The sequence below is a fragment of the Callorhinus ursinus genome, unplaced genomic scaffold, assembly GCF_003265705.2.
Source record: "Callorhinus ursinus isolate GAN/ISIS: 27379988/994484 unplaced genomic scaffold, GSC_fseal_2.0 scaffold26, whole genome shotgun sequence".
NCBI lineage: Eukaryota > Metazoa > Chordata > Mammalia > Carnivora > Otariidae > Callorhinus > Callorhinus ursinus.
The window spans coordinates 2,527,504-2,544,512 of NW_027397088.1; the positions used below are offsets into that span (position 1 = coordinate 2,527,504).

The 17,009-nt window shown below is 46.9% G+C and overlaps 1 protein-coding gene across 3 annotated transcripts in view; it reads right to left on the reverse strand.

Annotated features, from left to right (window-relative positions):
- Positions 1-988: 988 nt before the first annotated feature.
- GMDS (GDP-mannose 4,6-dehydratase) overlaps positions 989-17,009 on the reverse strand; it is a 641,402-nt gene continuing 625,381 nt past the window's right edge. For all 3 annotated transcript variants that reach the window (XM_025890977.2, XM_025890978.2, XM_073877510.1), the window contains 2 exons: positions 1,716-1,784; positions 989-1,431 (listed from right to left, as the gene is read on the reverse strand). In XM_025890977.2, the coding sequence (XP_025746762.1) occupies positions 1,369-1,431; positions 1,716-1,784 (132 nt within the window). In that variant the 3' untranslated portion in view covers positions 989-1,368. The remainder of the gene's footprint in view (positions 1,432-1,715; positions 1,785-17,009) is intronic.

Genomic DNA, 17,009 nt, shown 5'->3' on the forward strand with positions numbered 1-17,009 from the left:
TCACGCGAGCATGTGTAAAGGCTGGAATTCCATTCGCTATAAAGTTTTATTTTATTTTCCTTGGAGGGGGAGTGAGGGGGGAAAAGAAGAGTCCTGACCTAATTTATTCTAGGGCAAAATACTGTATTTCAAGCAGAAGTATACACCTGTACCCAAATCTTTGCTTGCTGCCTTTGGGTTCCATACATTTGTGTGTCCACCTGCCTTAGCCTGCCTTAATACACTTAGTACAGCCATGAGTCCACGGCTCAGGAGTACATACCTGCAGTGAAAGCCAGGCCACCTAAATGATGCACTCAGTGAAAATGGATCCAGTGATCTGAGGCCCAGATTCAACCTCTTTATTATAATTTTTAATTAACACCGATGTAAGTTCAAGTGTACAATGTCTGACATATATTAAGCACTTCATATAAATTGGTTCAGTGATTAAATCAAAATTAGACTTAAAAAAGTGATCTAGTACCGAGAAGTGGTTGGAAGTAAGTATTGTGTGAAAGATTCTAGACCACAAGGAAAGGCATGGGCTCAGAGACCTCTGGGTAACTCAGGGGCTTTGGCATGGAATGTTCCAACAATATTTACTTACCTTCAAGTTTCTTCTTCTGGCCCCCCTCTATTTCTCAAGACTTCTTTTGAGATGGTGGGAGCCCCGTGGGTTCTAATTATAGTCAGCAGAGACCGGAGGGGGTGTGAATGCCTCCTTTCTTCAGGAACTGGGTTTCCAGATCGGCTGGATAGAGTGGCTTATTGTCACCGGAAGGGGGAAAGAAATGTCCCAGGCAGAGACTTAGGAGAAGGCTCGGCAAAAGCCAGGCTCAGGCCCAGCAGGGGGGTTCCCTCAAAAGGGAGGAAGGGGCTCCCTCAAAAGGGAGGAAGGCCTAAAGGAAGCTATTTCACTCCAAGGCAAGAATTTGGGTGTTTTTGTTTGGGGGCCCTTAGAGCTGCTTTTATACCTCAGGAAAAACACCGACATCGACTCTGTTAATGCTAGTTCATAGAAAGGCCATTTTTAATAAGAAAAGAGAAAAACAATTTGAAAGCCCCACAATTTCAGTTGTCTAATGACACAATTTCAAGTACAGTGAACATGTGATTAAAACATCTTGTTGATTTCACAAAACCGTTCAGAAAAGGCCTCGACAAAAGGAAATTGGGCCGAACCCCGGAGTGCTGCGTCCCGGTTGCTACAAACCTCAGCGGCCCCAGATCCTAACGGCGGGGACAAGGCGCAGTGGCAGCGAGGGTCCGCAGGGAACCCGCCGGATTCTCGCGCCCCTCCAGGGATCACACCTGCGACCCCGCACCAGCTGATTCCAAGCGGGGACCACAGGCCGGCAGGGGCGGCGCGGCCCTCCGCGGCCGCGCTCACGCGTTGGGGTTGTTTCTCATGAGCTCCACGTCGGCGTCCACCATCTCCCTCACCAGCTCCTGGGACCCGAGACACAGGGAGTGGGCGGTGAGGGAGGAGTTTCTGCCACTCTCTCCGGGTGACACCCCCACCCCCTGTGGCGCGCCCGGAGAGGCCTCCGCCACCCTCTCTCCACCCCACCCGCCCCCCCCCGCCCCCTCCTCGCCCTCCAGGCCTGGGGCACCTCGGGCGCCAAGCAGGGCCCGAGCGCTGCTGCTCCGGGCGCCTCGCTGCCTCGCCGGGCCGGCCACCCCTCCCGCAGCGCGCGGGCCAGCGGATTCCACCCGTAGAGAAAGGCACTTACATCAAAAGCGACCCGGGGTTTCCAGCTCAGCTTCTGTTTCGCTTTGGTGCAATCTCCTTGCAGAAAGTCCTGCGGGGGGGGGGGGGGGGAGGGAAAGATAAAGCAGACGTGGGTCGGGGGCGGCGGGGGCCCGAGTCGCAGGGAACCCCCCGCCCCACCCCCTCCGCTGCTGTCGGCGGGCGAACTCTCGAGGCACAAGGCTCCCGTTTCCCTCCTTTTGGAACCCGCCAGGCACGCTCAGTCGCGGCTCCCTGAGCAGTAAATCTTGCGAAGGTCGCGTTTAAGAATGCGCCACACAGACCAGTGAGGACGGTGACAGCGGTGCCGTCTTCAGCTCACCCAGCCACCTCCTCCTGTCCACCCCTCCCCTGCACCGCGTCCCACTGACGCTTAATGACTTTTTTTTAAATACTAAGTTGTCAGGGACGCTACTGTGAGAACTGTTTCGAGTTACCGCACTTCTCCGGCAAGGAGAGGAGTAAATGAGCAGACGCCCCTGGCCGCCCCTGCGCTCCGCGCCGCCGCCGCGTCGCTCTCCCGCAGCGGGGCTGACGGCCGGGTGCCGGACGCTGGCGCGCTCCGACTCTCCCCGGAGGCTCCGCGATGCGGGGGTGCCCGGCCCGCAGCGTGCAGGCGAGCGGGGCTGGCGGACCCGGTCCTCCGCGGCGGGGAGCTGGGTGCCCCCTAACGGGGCCCTGGCTAACTCGGGGCCCGCAGAAAAGTTCTTTCCGGGCGGTGGCCTCGAGCTTTCCCGACCCACGGTAAAGACGGACGGCTCACACTGCCATCCAGCACACCCACATGCGCGTAAAACGAAACTGAACTTTCACGAAGCGATCCTCGCCCTTACTGTCCAGGGCCACGACATACCGTATTTTCTATTCTGTTCTGTTCCATCCCATTCCTTAGAAAATAATGATCTCGACCCACTTACTTCACCTCACGATCCACTAATCCGTTGCAACCAGCAGTTTGAAAATACAGCTCCAAAGAGCAAGCACCCTGCAGCTTCTTCAGCTCGGTAGCATTCCTTGTCTGCCCAGTGTTCCCTAACCGCTCTGATGGAAGATCAAGTTAATTTTTAAACGAACCTCCAGCTCCTGTACAGGAAGCTCAAGCTGTCATTTGCTTGATCCTTGAGTTTCTCATCCCATCTGACAGGGCCTTTGTCAAAATATAAATATATATATCCCATTTGACAGGGCCTTTGTCAAAAATAAATATAAATCATATATATATATGACGCCAATGATTCAGGTAGAGTCTGCTCTGCTGCATGGAACTGCTTCAGAAGAGTTTCCATCCATTTTAAGAGACTTCCTTAAGAAGGAAACTGTCTAAAAGAAAAACTACAGGAGAATATTAACCCTGCACCTCAACCCTCACTAACCCATTTCTTATTACAGATCTCGGAAGCCTGATTTAGAAGAAAATTGAGATGAGAATTTCAAGATGATTTGAAGAAAGAAAGGGAGAAAGGAAAGGAGGGAGAGAGGGAGGGAAAAAAGAAAGAAGAAAGGAAGGAAGAAAAAGGAAAGACACATACTTTGAAACAGACCATTTGGGGGGGTGAGATAAACATTTAGCTTTTCCCTGTACAAATGTATTCATCAAATAGTACATAAGATGAGTCCTTAAAACGGAAGAAGGTGAAGGCAGTATGACAGACAGCTGAACTTTAAACACGATAAATACCCCATTGAGAAGCTATTCGAGTTACACACGATATTAAAGAACAACCTAAAACCAGTTACATCAAGTGAAAGGAACAGATAATGAAGCTACAGCTGAAAGCCTGCCCCAGTGATTTTCTTCAGATTCCCTGAAAGGTGGCAGGAGTAGGGGATTCATGCTGGGAAAGGCCATCAGGGGCTGGACAGGACCGGGTGCTCACCATCACTTTCATATCAAAGGGTGTCTGGGTGCTACTTCTGAATGAACGTCCAGTAGTCCTGCCTTATCCTCAGTGTGACTTCCCGAGGTTTCAGTTACAGGCGTTCCGCTGAGTCCAAAGCAGGCAACTGGTCAGAAGGTCAGCCGTAGCCTAACCCTAGGCCTACCTCGCGCACCTCACTTCCTCTCGTCACTAGGCATTTTATCATCTCACATCTTCACAAAGGAAAAGGGTGAGTACCGTACAGTAAGATATTTTGAGAGAGCGACACCACATAACTTTTATTATGGTATGTTGTTATAATTGTTCTATTTTATTATTAGTTATTGTTGTTAATCTCTTATGTGTCCAATTTATAAATCAAACCTTATCACAAGTATGTACATATAGGAAGAAACATAGTATATATAGGGTTGGGTGCTATGGTAGTTTCAGGCATCCACTGGAGGTGGGGCTTGGAATGGACCCGCCTCGAATTGAGGGGGGCTCCTGTACTGTATGCTTGGCGTCATTCTCTAACAGGGTGCATTCAACAGCCCTCATTCTCCATCATCCATCATTACTTTTGAGGCTTGACTAAATCAAACTCCCAAAGGCTTTGCATTTCACAATACACCGAAGTACTGATTTCCTCTCCAGGGTGTTAATAATAGTAAAACAAGTTATTTCTGTTGGTCTGAACAGTCCATATACAGATTCTTCTGGAAAAGTAGGATACAAAAATTAATAACTAGCAATTCAACATTGCATGGAGCTGGAAATAGAAGTGGAAAAACAAAATTAATTTACTTCTCTTTCCTTCCCTAAATAAACTTGTATATACTTCCACAATACTTCTCTATTTTACTGTAAGAGTCACACAGAGATATTCATTCTTTTTCCCCAGAGAGCTGTGAAATGTGGCGTCATGAAGCAACACAGCCCTCCCTCAATTCTATAGCAGTTGCATAGCTCGAAGAAACATGGTTATTGTTTAATCACACAACACTTGCTGTAAATCAACCAGCATTGCATAGGATGCAATTCATGGCTCTGAACTTATAGTTAGCAAAACCCTAAAACCCAGTTTGGCTTCAAGTGATCTCAGTAGGCTTGGGAAAGGGAGCTTTGTATTGTAATTATGTTTCCTGTATTTTTCTACAAGTAGCTCATAATATAAAAACAACTAGGGAACTACAATTAAGGAAGAAGAAAAATGGTTTTCAAAAGCTTAGAAACAGACATTGCTACCATACACTGTAAAAGTATTTCATTGAAACCAGAGACGCACCCAGTTAAACTTCCCAATTTAGTTTTGAGCCCAACTCCTACATTCCAGTCTAGCAGCTTACTTTAACCTTCTGCCAAGGCTCTGTCTCCCTGAAATTTAATTAGACCAAGAGACCTTGTGAAGGAAAAGGATGAGGTTCCATCAAAACAAAGCAGCTGCTCTCTACGTCAGCTGCTAGTGAGCTAACCTCTAGACTAGTCCATGTGCCTGTGCCCCAAGCAACTCTGAGGGAAAAATTAGGGACATCCCAGCTTGGTTTACACTTCACTTCTCCTGAAGGACTTTCTTACTTCTTTCTGTTGTGTCCTTTCAAGGAAAGAGACAGTAAATGGTTTAGGCTGCAGGGTTTGGAGAGCACAGGGCGGACAGACTTCGAGGGTGGTGGGGGGAACGTGTGGCACGGGAGTACACAGGACCCTGGAATGACAGCAAGGACATGGGAACACTTCTTTAAATAAAGCTTCTGCCAGCATGAAGAGAAATGGGACTGTGGAAGCTGGATTCTTACAAGGACATCAGGAATTAACTGCTCTGCTCACAGGACCTTGTAGAGCAATGGAGGGGGGCAGATAAGGTCACACTATAGTTTCCTTTTACATTTCACAAATCCTCTCCACTAGGGCGTGATCAGCTCCTAAGGATGAGAGAGAAGAATGATTCATCTATTTTGTTCTTTTCTTCCTTTTTGACAGTTCAGTTCCTTCTTTATTTATAGGCTTAAAGTCATAGTATGACAACAGGGGCAAGAACTGATTAAAGAGACGATTTTATGTACAGTTTCCAAAATGGACTTTGTGCACTGGGTGGTCTGGAGCTTTCCTTTAAAAAAAGAGACAATAAAGCTCTGGGAAAAATTTAAAGCATTTCTATGTGAATATGACATTTCCTGAACTCTGGCTTCTGGTGTCTTCACTGTTTCCATAGCTATTCCTTAGGTGAGCTATACAGTTTCAACATGTGATTTATTATTGTCAAATTCAATTAGGTTTAGCTGAGCATTTTACAGCAGCAAAACAGCATGAGCAAAGAGAAAACGTGCATGTCCGGATGCCTAGAGCCCCCTTAATTTTTCTCGGACTCCGTGACTACCGTTGACTGGTCAGACCTTTCAGAGTTGTCCTCTGACGGCGGCTCTGTCCAGGCATAAACCCTACAGGCCCAATGCCAATGGCCAGGGTTGCAAACAGCAGCACGGTAGGAGGGCATGTTTCGCTGCAGCAATTTTTCAGGCTTTCCTGGCTTATGTTCTCGTTATAGTGAACTGATAAAGGGCCAGACCAAATCCTGGAAAAGTCATTAAGCCAGTTCCTGAGCCCACAGTAGTTAACATAAAATCCAGAAAAGTAGAGACCATGCTGTGCCATTATCTGTTACTCTAACTATAGTTCCCTTTCCTCAAATCTCCCGGGTGCCTTTTTTTTTTTTTTATCTCGATCAAGATAACAACACATCTTTAAATTACACTGCTTAGTCTTTCCTCCCCTCCCCGCACCCCAATCTTTTTTTAATTTTGGTCATTATTTAACACATTAAATGCCTTTAACACCCACCCATCTTCCCTAAAATCACCATGGGGAATGCTATTAAATATATTGATAGCATAGGATAACTTTTCAAAGGTCATAGAATCATGTTCTTTCTCTCCCCTTTTTCATTGTGGTTGTGTTGGGAAAGTTTTAATATTTATTTCAAATTATGTGTTGGATACCGTGTTTCTCAACAGGTCAGCTGTGAGGTTTGCAAAGGACATCTGTTTAGGTGGCGAAACATTTTGAAAGTGTGAGCTCTTTTGGCAGGATGTTGTTAAATTTCTAATGTGCATATTGAAATAAACTGATTCTTGAGTGCTATAAATAAGGAGAAGATGTATGGACAGGGGATGTTAATAAGGAAAACTAAGACGGGTGAAAGCCCTGGTTAAACATCTTCAAGAATTTAAAATATGGAACTGTGAGTAACACTGGGTATTCATTTCTTTCCTTCTACTTTTCAAAAAAAAAAAAAGTAAAATTGAGGAATAGCTCAGGTTCCAAGGGAATAAAAGAATGAAACAAATTTGGTTCTTGATCTAACTTTATGCTAATGTGGAGTGAGCAGGAAAACTTTACTCTTGGGGAAAAGCTTCTTTTTAGAGAGAAAGAAATGCTAAAAACAAAACAAAACAAAAAACCAAACCAAAACAAACCAAACTTCAGTAAAATGGAAAAGCTTTAAAGTTGCACAGAATATCCCAGTCAAGACTCAAGACGACGAGCAGTTGGGAATTGGTAAGAATGGGAAAAAACAGAAACCGAAGAGTTCCTCCAGAAAGTTTGCAATAGAGGATGTCTCTCCCAGGCAGTTTAAACTCTTACGTGCTCACAAATACATCATTTGGTTGAAACCTTCCCGGAGAGGGAGTGAATCTCAGAGCAGTAAGAAAGGCAACAAGCATTTCCCCCTCTCTTCCTTTTTACTGCTGTGTATCAGCACAAATTGAAGTTGAAGCCAGGCCTCTCCTTTAACGACAGGGGTGATAAGAGACAAGAAGAAAACAGCAGGCTGTCTCGTCTGCGCAGGAAGCTGGACTCAGTGGGACTGTCCATCAGCAGGGGCTGACAGAATGCCGTCAGACCCCAAACAATGCTCAGGCTCAACCTCGGGGAAATTGAGTCAGTCAGCACCGGCTCCGACAAGCGTCCTGACAGTGGAGATAAAGTGGCAAAGGGAGCAAAACAGTGTGAGCAGGCCCTGCATTGTGTCCCTGTCCTCAGTTACCCGGGCGGAGGCTGCTGGGAGGCACTTGGCACAGGGTGACACGTACGTACCCTGGACTGGAAGCCCTCACATCATCACCGCTGTCACCTCCACTGGTGGCCTGGCATGTGAGCCCTGCCTGTTAGTTATGGCTCAGGATGTGCTAGAGCGACCTCCTGGATGGGGCCTGAGGACGTCTCTAGGATCCTGCGACCCCTCACTGATCCCATTTTTCTGGGTTGGGGTCCCCTTATTTTCAATCGATAGCATTTGGCATTTGGAATCAGGAACTATTAGGAGCGACCAAACAAAGGGAAAGAAATACATCTGTCCACGTGTATGCCCCAGACACTACCGAAAAAGCCTGCCTGGCATGGCAGAGTGAATGAGAACACTGTCTTCCTTAGGCGTCCTCTTGTATGTCAGTAAAGAAAGTACTCACTGTATTAAGGGAGAACCCAATTGATGGCATTTAGAGTGCAGCAGGTATGTATAGATGCATCTTTTCTACATGTACTCCAAAAATACGGTTAGCATAAAAAGAGAAATGTCGTGAGGCAGAAAGGGTTCTATAAGACACGCTGACAACACAATCGTGTGGGGGAAATACAGGACTTACACACACCGATTTCCTTTTAAATACTTTTTAAAAATGCTGTGGAGAAAGTCCCTTCAGGCAGACATGCTTGAGATGTGTAGAGAAGAGGACAGAGGTCCATTCTTCATGGAATGGACACACGGATCCCTACAATTCACGCCACGCTGAGGCCCAGCTTCTCCTGTTGCCTCTGATGGGGTCCCAAGCACCGTCCGGCCGTCTGCACCCTCCGGCCCTGGGGGCCTGTGTGGCCTGTCCTGTTCAGTCAGGCTCTGAGTGAGCTGAGCAAAGGAAAGCATTTCTTAGAAGCTGTGCCTTGTAGTTTTGCGGGAGCTGTCTACTCATAGGTCGGTGTTTAATAGGTTGCTTTAAATAAAACAAGCAATATGATTTTGGGAATGTAGTCTTGCATCACACGCATTGGTGAGGTACTCTGGCTTTTTGTACCGGTTCTACATCTATAATTGTAATCTCAGAGTTCATTTTTGTTGTTGTTGTTAGCTTTATTTCTTGATCCCTGGTGCTTACAGGAGTATCAGGCTAGGGAAAGCTAGATTAAGAACTGTAACTGGAGCCCTCTTGGTTCCGATTTCTTCACTGATTTTCACTCTAAGCAGCTGATATGGGGGGCTGACTCACAGTTGTGATGCAGAGCCAGTTAATGAAAGGGAGATAAGATTGTTAGTGACCTCAGCATTCCAGGCTTCAAAGCCAGCACCATCTTCCCTGGAAATTACTGGTTACTGTTAATAACTGGATCTAGGGTGTAAAGATTTACCCATGCTGGTAGGAGGTGACACAAACCCTGAGGAAAGGAGATAAAGCACCTTTAAGTGGACCGATTAAAGATTGTTGTGGCCTAATTGGCAAGTGGCACTCTGGAGCACGAGAAGCAGGCTGCCTTGCTTTGGCCACTTAGTACTTTTTACCCTCAAAGCACTTTACACACATCAGCTAATTAAATCTCCAGACAATCACATTCAAAATGCAACTCAAGAGATCTTGTATCTGTTTCAGGTGGCTATTTCCTAGGGATGAAAGCACCGTACAAAGTATCTGTGGGGGTTAAACCCCAACTCTGTCCTGCAGCTTATCTTCAGCCTGCATGTGGAGAGGAGGCACCTTGTCACTCGGGGAAGGCCAACTAGGGCCACAGGAGACCCCGGATAGCACCAGGGTAAGGTGATTTTCCATCAGCTTGTTGTTATGTTATGTTTCCATCAGCTTCCAGTATGTTAGGAAATATGCCCCACCCCATAGAAAGGGCTCTGCCCTCCCTTGGAATATTAGTACTAAAGAATATGATAAGTAATACGAATGCCTCAATATAGATATTTTTTCCTTTGGGATTTTTCTCAATTTATATTGTACCACAGGTCACTCAAATTCAAGAAACTCACTTCAGTAATCCTTCCTTCCTTCTTTCAATTCATCCATCCATCCATTCATCGTTCTCTCAACCAAAATAAAAATTATATGACAGGGACATTCAAATGTACACCCCTAGATTCCTTCAAACATTCATTCCCTCAGTAACTTGTTAAGAAACTCTAGGACTAACCAGGGAGCTGACTACATCCAAGTTCTTGTTTTTTGGTTGTTTCTCTGGGGACTTTCATATTTGAGGAGAAATTAAGACAACTATGAGGACATTTGTTAATAATGTTTTTGAGAGGCATGGAGAAGAGTATTAAGACAGATATTTAGCTTTTCTATGATTTTTATCTATCCATTCATTTGGTTTCCTGTTATCATGGTTAATAGAGAGTTTACCATGCTGCTGGGTATCTATACTATATGTTACCTGGCAGTCTTTCTTTTGTATTTTTATAAGAGCAACAGAATCCTATACCTGAACACATCTATAGAGATAGTTAAACAAATAACTTGATTAATGTCACAAAGCCATCTAGTGGTAGGGTTTTGGACTAAAAGCCAGGATTTCTGATTCTTAGTCCAGCACTGACAATGCTCAGTAGCACAAACTTTCCCTAAAAAGTACTATGAGCAATATACTTTATGCTGCATTAATTTGAGTGGCACAAAGGTCCCTGAAGAATAAATAGTCTATCAACATATGGAAATATCAACATACTCCAATGCTCGATGAAAGAGATGAACAGAGAAGAGTAGATACAGTATGATTCAGTGTGTAGGAAGTGCCGGTACCAGCAATGTAACTGATGGTGATAGATACTAGATCAGTGGTTATAGGGGACAGGGATCAACAGGGAAGGTGTGTGAAGAAACTCTTGGGTGATATTCTCTTTACTGATAGGAGCGTAGCACACATGAGTGCATGCATTTGTCAAAGTGGAACAAAATATATACTGAAGATCTGTGCATTTCACTGTATATAACTTATTATCTCACTAACAAAAGATTCTCAGGCACCCAACAACACACAAATATCTCTGGAGAGACCTGGCTTCATATCATAGCTCAACCACATAGCTGTGTGAACTTGGGGGCAAGTTTCTCAGTGTTTCTGAGCCTCAGGTTTTAAATTAGGTATAAAAGGGGGAAAACATCACCTGTCTTGCAGGGTCGTGAGAGTTCAAGATGACACATGGAATGTAGCTAGTTCTATTTCTAATTTATTTTATACTGTTAAGGCTAACTATTGTTGCTTTTATCACTAAGGTATACGGAACACTATCCTTTTAATTTATTTTTTTAAAGATTTTTATTTATTTGACAGAGAAAGATACAGCGAGAAAGGGAACACAAGCAGGGGGAGTGGGAGAGGGAGAAGCAGGCTCCCCGCTGAGCAGGGAACCCATGGGGAGCCCTACGTGGGGCTCAATCCCAGGAACCCAGGATCGTGACCTGAGCCAAAGGCAGAGGTTTAACGACTGAGCCACCCAGGCGCCCTTATCCTTTTAATTTCTTTCTTAGTCACATCACAGATGAAAATGTAATCTTCTTTTAAAAGATTTAATTAATTAATTAATTTATTTATTTAGAGTGCATTGGGGGAGGGACAGAGGGAGATGGAGAGAGAGAATCCCAAGCAGACACTGCGCTGAGCATGGAGCCCAATGCAGGGCTCGATCTCATGGCCCTGAGATCATGACCTGAGCCAAAATCAAGAGTCTGACACTCAACTGATTGAGCCACCCAGGTGCCCCAAAAATGTAATCTTTTTAAGTGGGTTGTCTTCTAGTTTTTCTTTCATGCTTTTATGTTACTTTAACCTGGCATGTAACCTGACTTCTCCTATTTTTAGATCATTTTTTGAATATTTGTAACCAGAATATACAGGATTTGTATTCTACTTTTCCCCAGTTATTGTAAACATTTCACATGCTCTTGGTTGTTTGCTGCCAAATGTTTATAGTGTTAGAGCTGGGGGAGTAGCTGTGGACAAGCTGTTGTCATGAGCTTATGTTCTAGTCGGGAGAGATGGTCTAGAGTACAGGAGATGTGAGTAAGACCATGTCTACTACTGAGAGTGCTAGACAAAGACCTAAGAGGAGGCCAGCTGGATAAAGCGTGGGGAGGCTGGGTGGGGAAGGCCTTCCCAAAGAGGTGACATATGATCCAAGATTTGAACGACAAGGAAAAGCCAGTCACAGAAGTTCTGAGGCAGGAGGGTCTCTCGGGGGCACCACAGGTACACGGACCTTAGGGAACAACCCTCTGGTCTGAGGGGCAGAGAGAAGGTCACTGAGTATGGACAGAATGAATGAGGGGGATCAGAGCCCAATATGAAGTTGGAGGAGTAAAAAAGGCCAGACCATGCCTGGCCTGCTGGGTGATTCCTCCCATGAGGCCCAGGCCTTTCCCAGCAAAGTCATATTTTTGCAAGACTTTACTCTCTAGTCTTAGAGTATCTGCATCCTGTCGGCCACAATTATATAGCTGGCTAACTCAACTAGTTCAGAAGTCTGATTTTCAGATGCCAGTGAAATTTTTCAAAGTGAGTACGGGACTTTTAGCTAAACGTTTAAAAGGGTGGCTGAGGGGCTTTTGCCTGGCATGCTCCAACCCCTTTCCCTCCTAAAAAAGCTGCCACTCTGATGTGTTTGTGCCACCCAGCCTAGAAGCATCTGGCCACCCTTGAAGGGATTAGGTCCGGGCTGCTGCAGTTAGGAGTCAGGACTCTGCCCCCTGGCCCTGTAGGACACAGGGCCCAAGGGACCTCCTGGGGCCAGGGGGCAGGAGCCTGGCCTGCTCTGCTGGCATCCAGGGGGGTGTGGTAGAAGGGCCGGACCTCTTCTGGCCGAAGGAGGGCATGTTCAAGCTCCCAAGGGCGGTGGAGATGGTGCCCCACCCTTCACTTCCTCCTGCGTGAGCAGAATCCTGGTCAGAGTGAAACTGTCACTACCAACTCCCCTTGTTGGAAGCTGCCTTCTTCTTCGCCACTAGTTCTCGAGAGAATGGGACACAGCGCTGAAATTTGCTGGAATTTTCAATTTTTTACCAAATTCTATGTATATAAAGGTTCACTCATCTACAGAGAAGGAACCTGGCTTCGCTTTAAAATGCATAGTCCTTTAGCAGCCTGCTACCTGCAATACGGAGTTTGGGTTGTGTTCTGAGCCGCCAGAGGCTCCGGGCGCCAGGGGCACCTGCCCCGTGGGATGTTTTCACGGGCGCCATGCTAGACGGGAGCGGGCAGGAGGAGAGGCGAGCTCGCGGAGGCGAGCCGAGGGAAGACTCACCGAAGGACTGGATTTGGAGGAAAGAGGATTCATAGGGGACTCCTAAGATTTGGGCTTGAATGAGGACCTTTCCATGGCTTTCAGAGACCTTATATGAATTTACAAATGCTACCAGCAAAGTATGAATGTAACTTTTTATCACAACCCCACCGGCATTAGATTTTATCTCCTTTTCAAGGAAACCTCTCATTTTCGTGATTATGAAACAGAGACTCTTTGAAAAGATTCCTTTTGTAAAATTACCTGTGTTCTCTTATATCATTCCATGGAACACACTGTCTTGTTTTGGATCTTGATTCGATGCCAAAGCCTCTCAGCTGAGGAAGTCTGGTTAACTCCGAGAAAGGAGCTCGGTTTCCACAGGCCCCAGCTGGGTTCGTGTGAAAGGAAGAAGAGGGGAAGGCAGCTCACCTTCCATGACCCCTAGCTAGCGGACAGCTTCAGCCATGCCTTAGGACGCGCAAGGAAAGGGTTAAGCCACCCTGTGTCCACTCTGCCCTACCAACACGGCCCTGCTTTTAATCTATGGCTTGTGGCAGGAGGAAGTCCGAGAGGTGGCCTTTCACATGACATCATAAAAGCCTGATTTATCGCCAGCCACCAAACATCTAGAAAATCATAACATCCTTTCAGGAAAATGCAGTGGAAAATAATCAGGTTGGCTTTGATGAAAGCTTTGGTGGGGACTCCAAGTGTGACATTCTGCACAGTAACCCTTGGCAGGTGCTCTGTTTGCAGTCTGAGCGGCCTTCACGACAAAGCCCAGAGTCTGAGCTGCACGGCTGCCCACAGCAGAGCAAGGCTTTAAAGTCTGCAGATAAAACAAGAGTTTGGTTCGCACTCTGCCAGCTTGCCTAAAATAACACTTGAGTGTATGTGAAAATGCTTTGGAAATAACAGCTCTATCCAGATGTGAAGAATTCTTGATTAGAGAAATATGAAGATCCTACCCCTTTCCCAAACCTGCTGCCACGGCAGCAATGCCAAACGATGCTGCTTCCTCTGCTGCTTCTGTTGATTTGCTCTTCTCTCCTTTCCTAGGACTGTCTTTAGGACGTGACTCTGCAGTAAGAACCTTTGCCTATGTAGTATTTCCAGAGCAGTGTCCACTGTGGTGTCATTCTTAATAACTAAGGGGGCTAAGTGATGACAGAGATGACACCCTCCAAAATGTCAGAGGAAATCAAGGGGTGAATACCTCAAGCCACAAGGAATTGGTCCCAGGAATGTTTACATCTCTGTGTTGTTTCTCCTGCTCAGTAAGTTGATAAAAGCACCAAGCAGGAACCTCATTTTCTTTGGTGTACATGATGTGCTCTGCAAATAAAGGAAAAAGGGACAAAGACTAGAGTATTGGATGGTTCTAGAATTCTGGCCACATCAAGTCTACAAAAGCTCATTGGCGTAGAAAGTAGGCCTATCTTTGCAGATTGACACCAGCTGAGAAGGTCCCGGGATTCCTGAGCTGTGGGGAAGAGAGGTGTTCTAAAGACTGGGCCAGAACTGAAAAGGGGCTAGTCAGGGTTGGAAGGCTGGCAAAAATGAAGACTGGGACCCATTTCAAAGTTATGTTCACTTTGTTTTACTGCGATATCTCAATTGTGTCGTACGGAGACTTCATAGGATCAAAGACTCACATAAGTAGACAGAGCCCTCTGAAGGTTCCTAGAAGGTTGGTGCTTGGTGGAGGGAAGAGCCCCCAGTTTGGAGGAGCTCAGAGCCCGGGCCTCAACACTATCACCCTGAGAATGGGCTTCCGACTACCACATCAGGCCGCTCTCACCGCACCACTGTCAATTCCTTCGGAGTTTGATTTCGGAACTGGAAAGGCCTGCCCAAACCTGATCATCCCAGGATTTTGTACGGGGAAGCAGGATGATGTGGGAGCGAGCAGAGTGGTGAGGCCTAGCCCTGGCCCAGCCACATGAGTTCCGTCACTCGAGCTTTCCTCAAATGTCAATGAGGGAAGGGAGGGACTGGAAGAATTTTCAAGGTCCCTTCTCTAAGTTGCTGCTTGCTCCTGGGCTCGGATTGCTGGTGCCTGCACAGCACTGCATTCCTTGCATCAATCCTTACGGACGCTGTGGGCATCTCCTTGCCTGACAGCTCACTGATGCACAATGGTCCTGGCAGCAGAAGGGGTGGCTCGCAAGTTCTGCTCCAGCGGGGCTGGGTCTGGCTTAGCCTCAGCACTGCACTTCGCGTTTTGCTCCTGTAAAGCCAGGAGGTGGGGGGAGCTGGTGACTTAGTGCACAGTCAGGTGGCAGGGGCCTCTGCAGCCCAGGGAGGCTGGAAGGCTCCGCGCAGAGGGCACTGGTTTGGAGGCAAGTGACCCGAGGGTGGAGGCATGAGTTTGGGTGGTGGTGCGCGGCACGAGGCCCAGAGGGAACTAGGGCTTCAAAGTCTCCTCAGGAAAGCAGCCGTGGACATTTGGGGAGCTTTCCATATAACCTTGCCAGGCTGCGTGCTTTCAGCTATCTTGTGGCTGTAAAGTGGACACGTGCAGTATCTTATTGCCTAGAGCTGTGCATGTCACTGCGGCACCTGCAGGATAGATAAATAGTGGGGAAAGTGTGGGAATACATTTCCCACGGACGCAAATCATCATCAAATATATGGAGTGTTGCCGGGTCAGGAAGCCTCTACTCAGGGGGCTCTCAAGGGAGGTCCCCTCTTCAGTGGGCCAGGGAGCCGCCCCCCGCTCCCCAGCCCCGGCCATTCGGGACTCAGATGTGGAGCGCTTCTGGCTGCCATTCACTCCAGAATGGCTCTGGGCCCAGTGACTAGTTTAGGGCTGGGGGACTTGGGGAACCCTCTGAGCTGACAGTAACCCTCGTCCGAGCTATGCGCTAAGCACTTTACATACCGCGTACTGTTAAAGCTTCTAAGAGTCCTGTGAGCTCCGTGAGGGAAGGGAGGCCCTGGTAGGTGAAGTGACATGCCCAGCGTCCATTTGTGGTAGAGCCTGGATTCAAAGCCCCGTCTCTCCGACTCCGGACCAGGTAATTAGCCCATTTTTCTAGACTCCCTCCCTTCTTCTCCATTTAGTAAGTGGGCTGACAGCTGATGTGTACCACAAGTCACACATTCCCATCAAGCAGAGGCCCTTGTTGGGGATGAAGTCCCACCCTGGAGAACTTGTTGAAGACATAACGGAAGGGGACTATACTTGCACTCGATAGAGGTCCAGAAACACTAAAACTGTTGGTTAGCCTGCCTCTGTAGGTTGTACATTAGAGCAGATTTGGGAGCGGAAACCTGGGTCAGAACAAAAAGGGGGCATATCAGGAGATACCACACTGCCGTAAGCACATGGCACTTGAGGTCAAAACAGCACACTGTGAAAAGTTTGACGCAGCCATGGATTTTAGAGCAAAAGTGAATTCAGTGTTCTTTTCAGCTGGGGGTGAAAGGTTTTATAAGAGGTTTGAAGATAAAGTATCTTGTTTTGGATCCTATGAAAAAATGTCATTTTCTAAAAAACACACCTCTGGGCTCCATCAAGCACCATCAGGAACGGTCAGGATCATGGACTTTGTAAGCAGCTGAAACACAGACCAGTGGGCAATTTGCCTGTGGAAGGATTCTTTCCACTCTGTGCCCCCCTGACATTGCTAGGCTGTGAGACTCCCGGTGGACGTCCCCCAGCAGACCCAGGCTTTGGGGTGGAATCTTCTAGGAACTGTTGGCTTTCTAGGACCACAAGGAATAGTAAGAGACGCCTGACATGGGAACTCTGTGAGTTTGGGAAACTTCCAAATGGCCTTTGCTCAGTATCTGACCCCCTCAGAATACCCTTTTCTATGAAAAGACTTCAACTCACAGAATTCAAAAGAGTTGTCTGGTCTTATTTATGCCACCACCATGACCGTGACTAACAGAAATACAACTGTTCCTCAGGGTGCATACCTTTTCATTTTCAGGGTCTGGGTAGTGAAGGCGAGAGCGGGTCTGGAGAACACGTGTATCTAAAGACTTTATCCAAATTGACTTAGTTTTGGAGTTTGGACAGTGAGAGCTCAGAAAGAAAGGGGGACGTCTAATTATCACCATCTTGGTAATAGTAATAACAACAGTAATATTTCTCACGAAACAACAGCTGTGTAGCGCTTTACTAGGACCTTTTGGC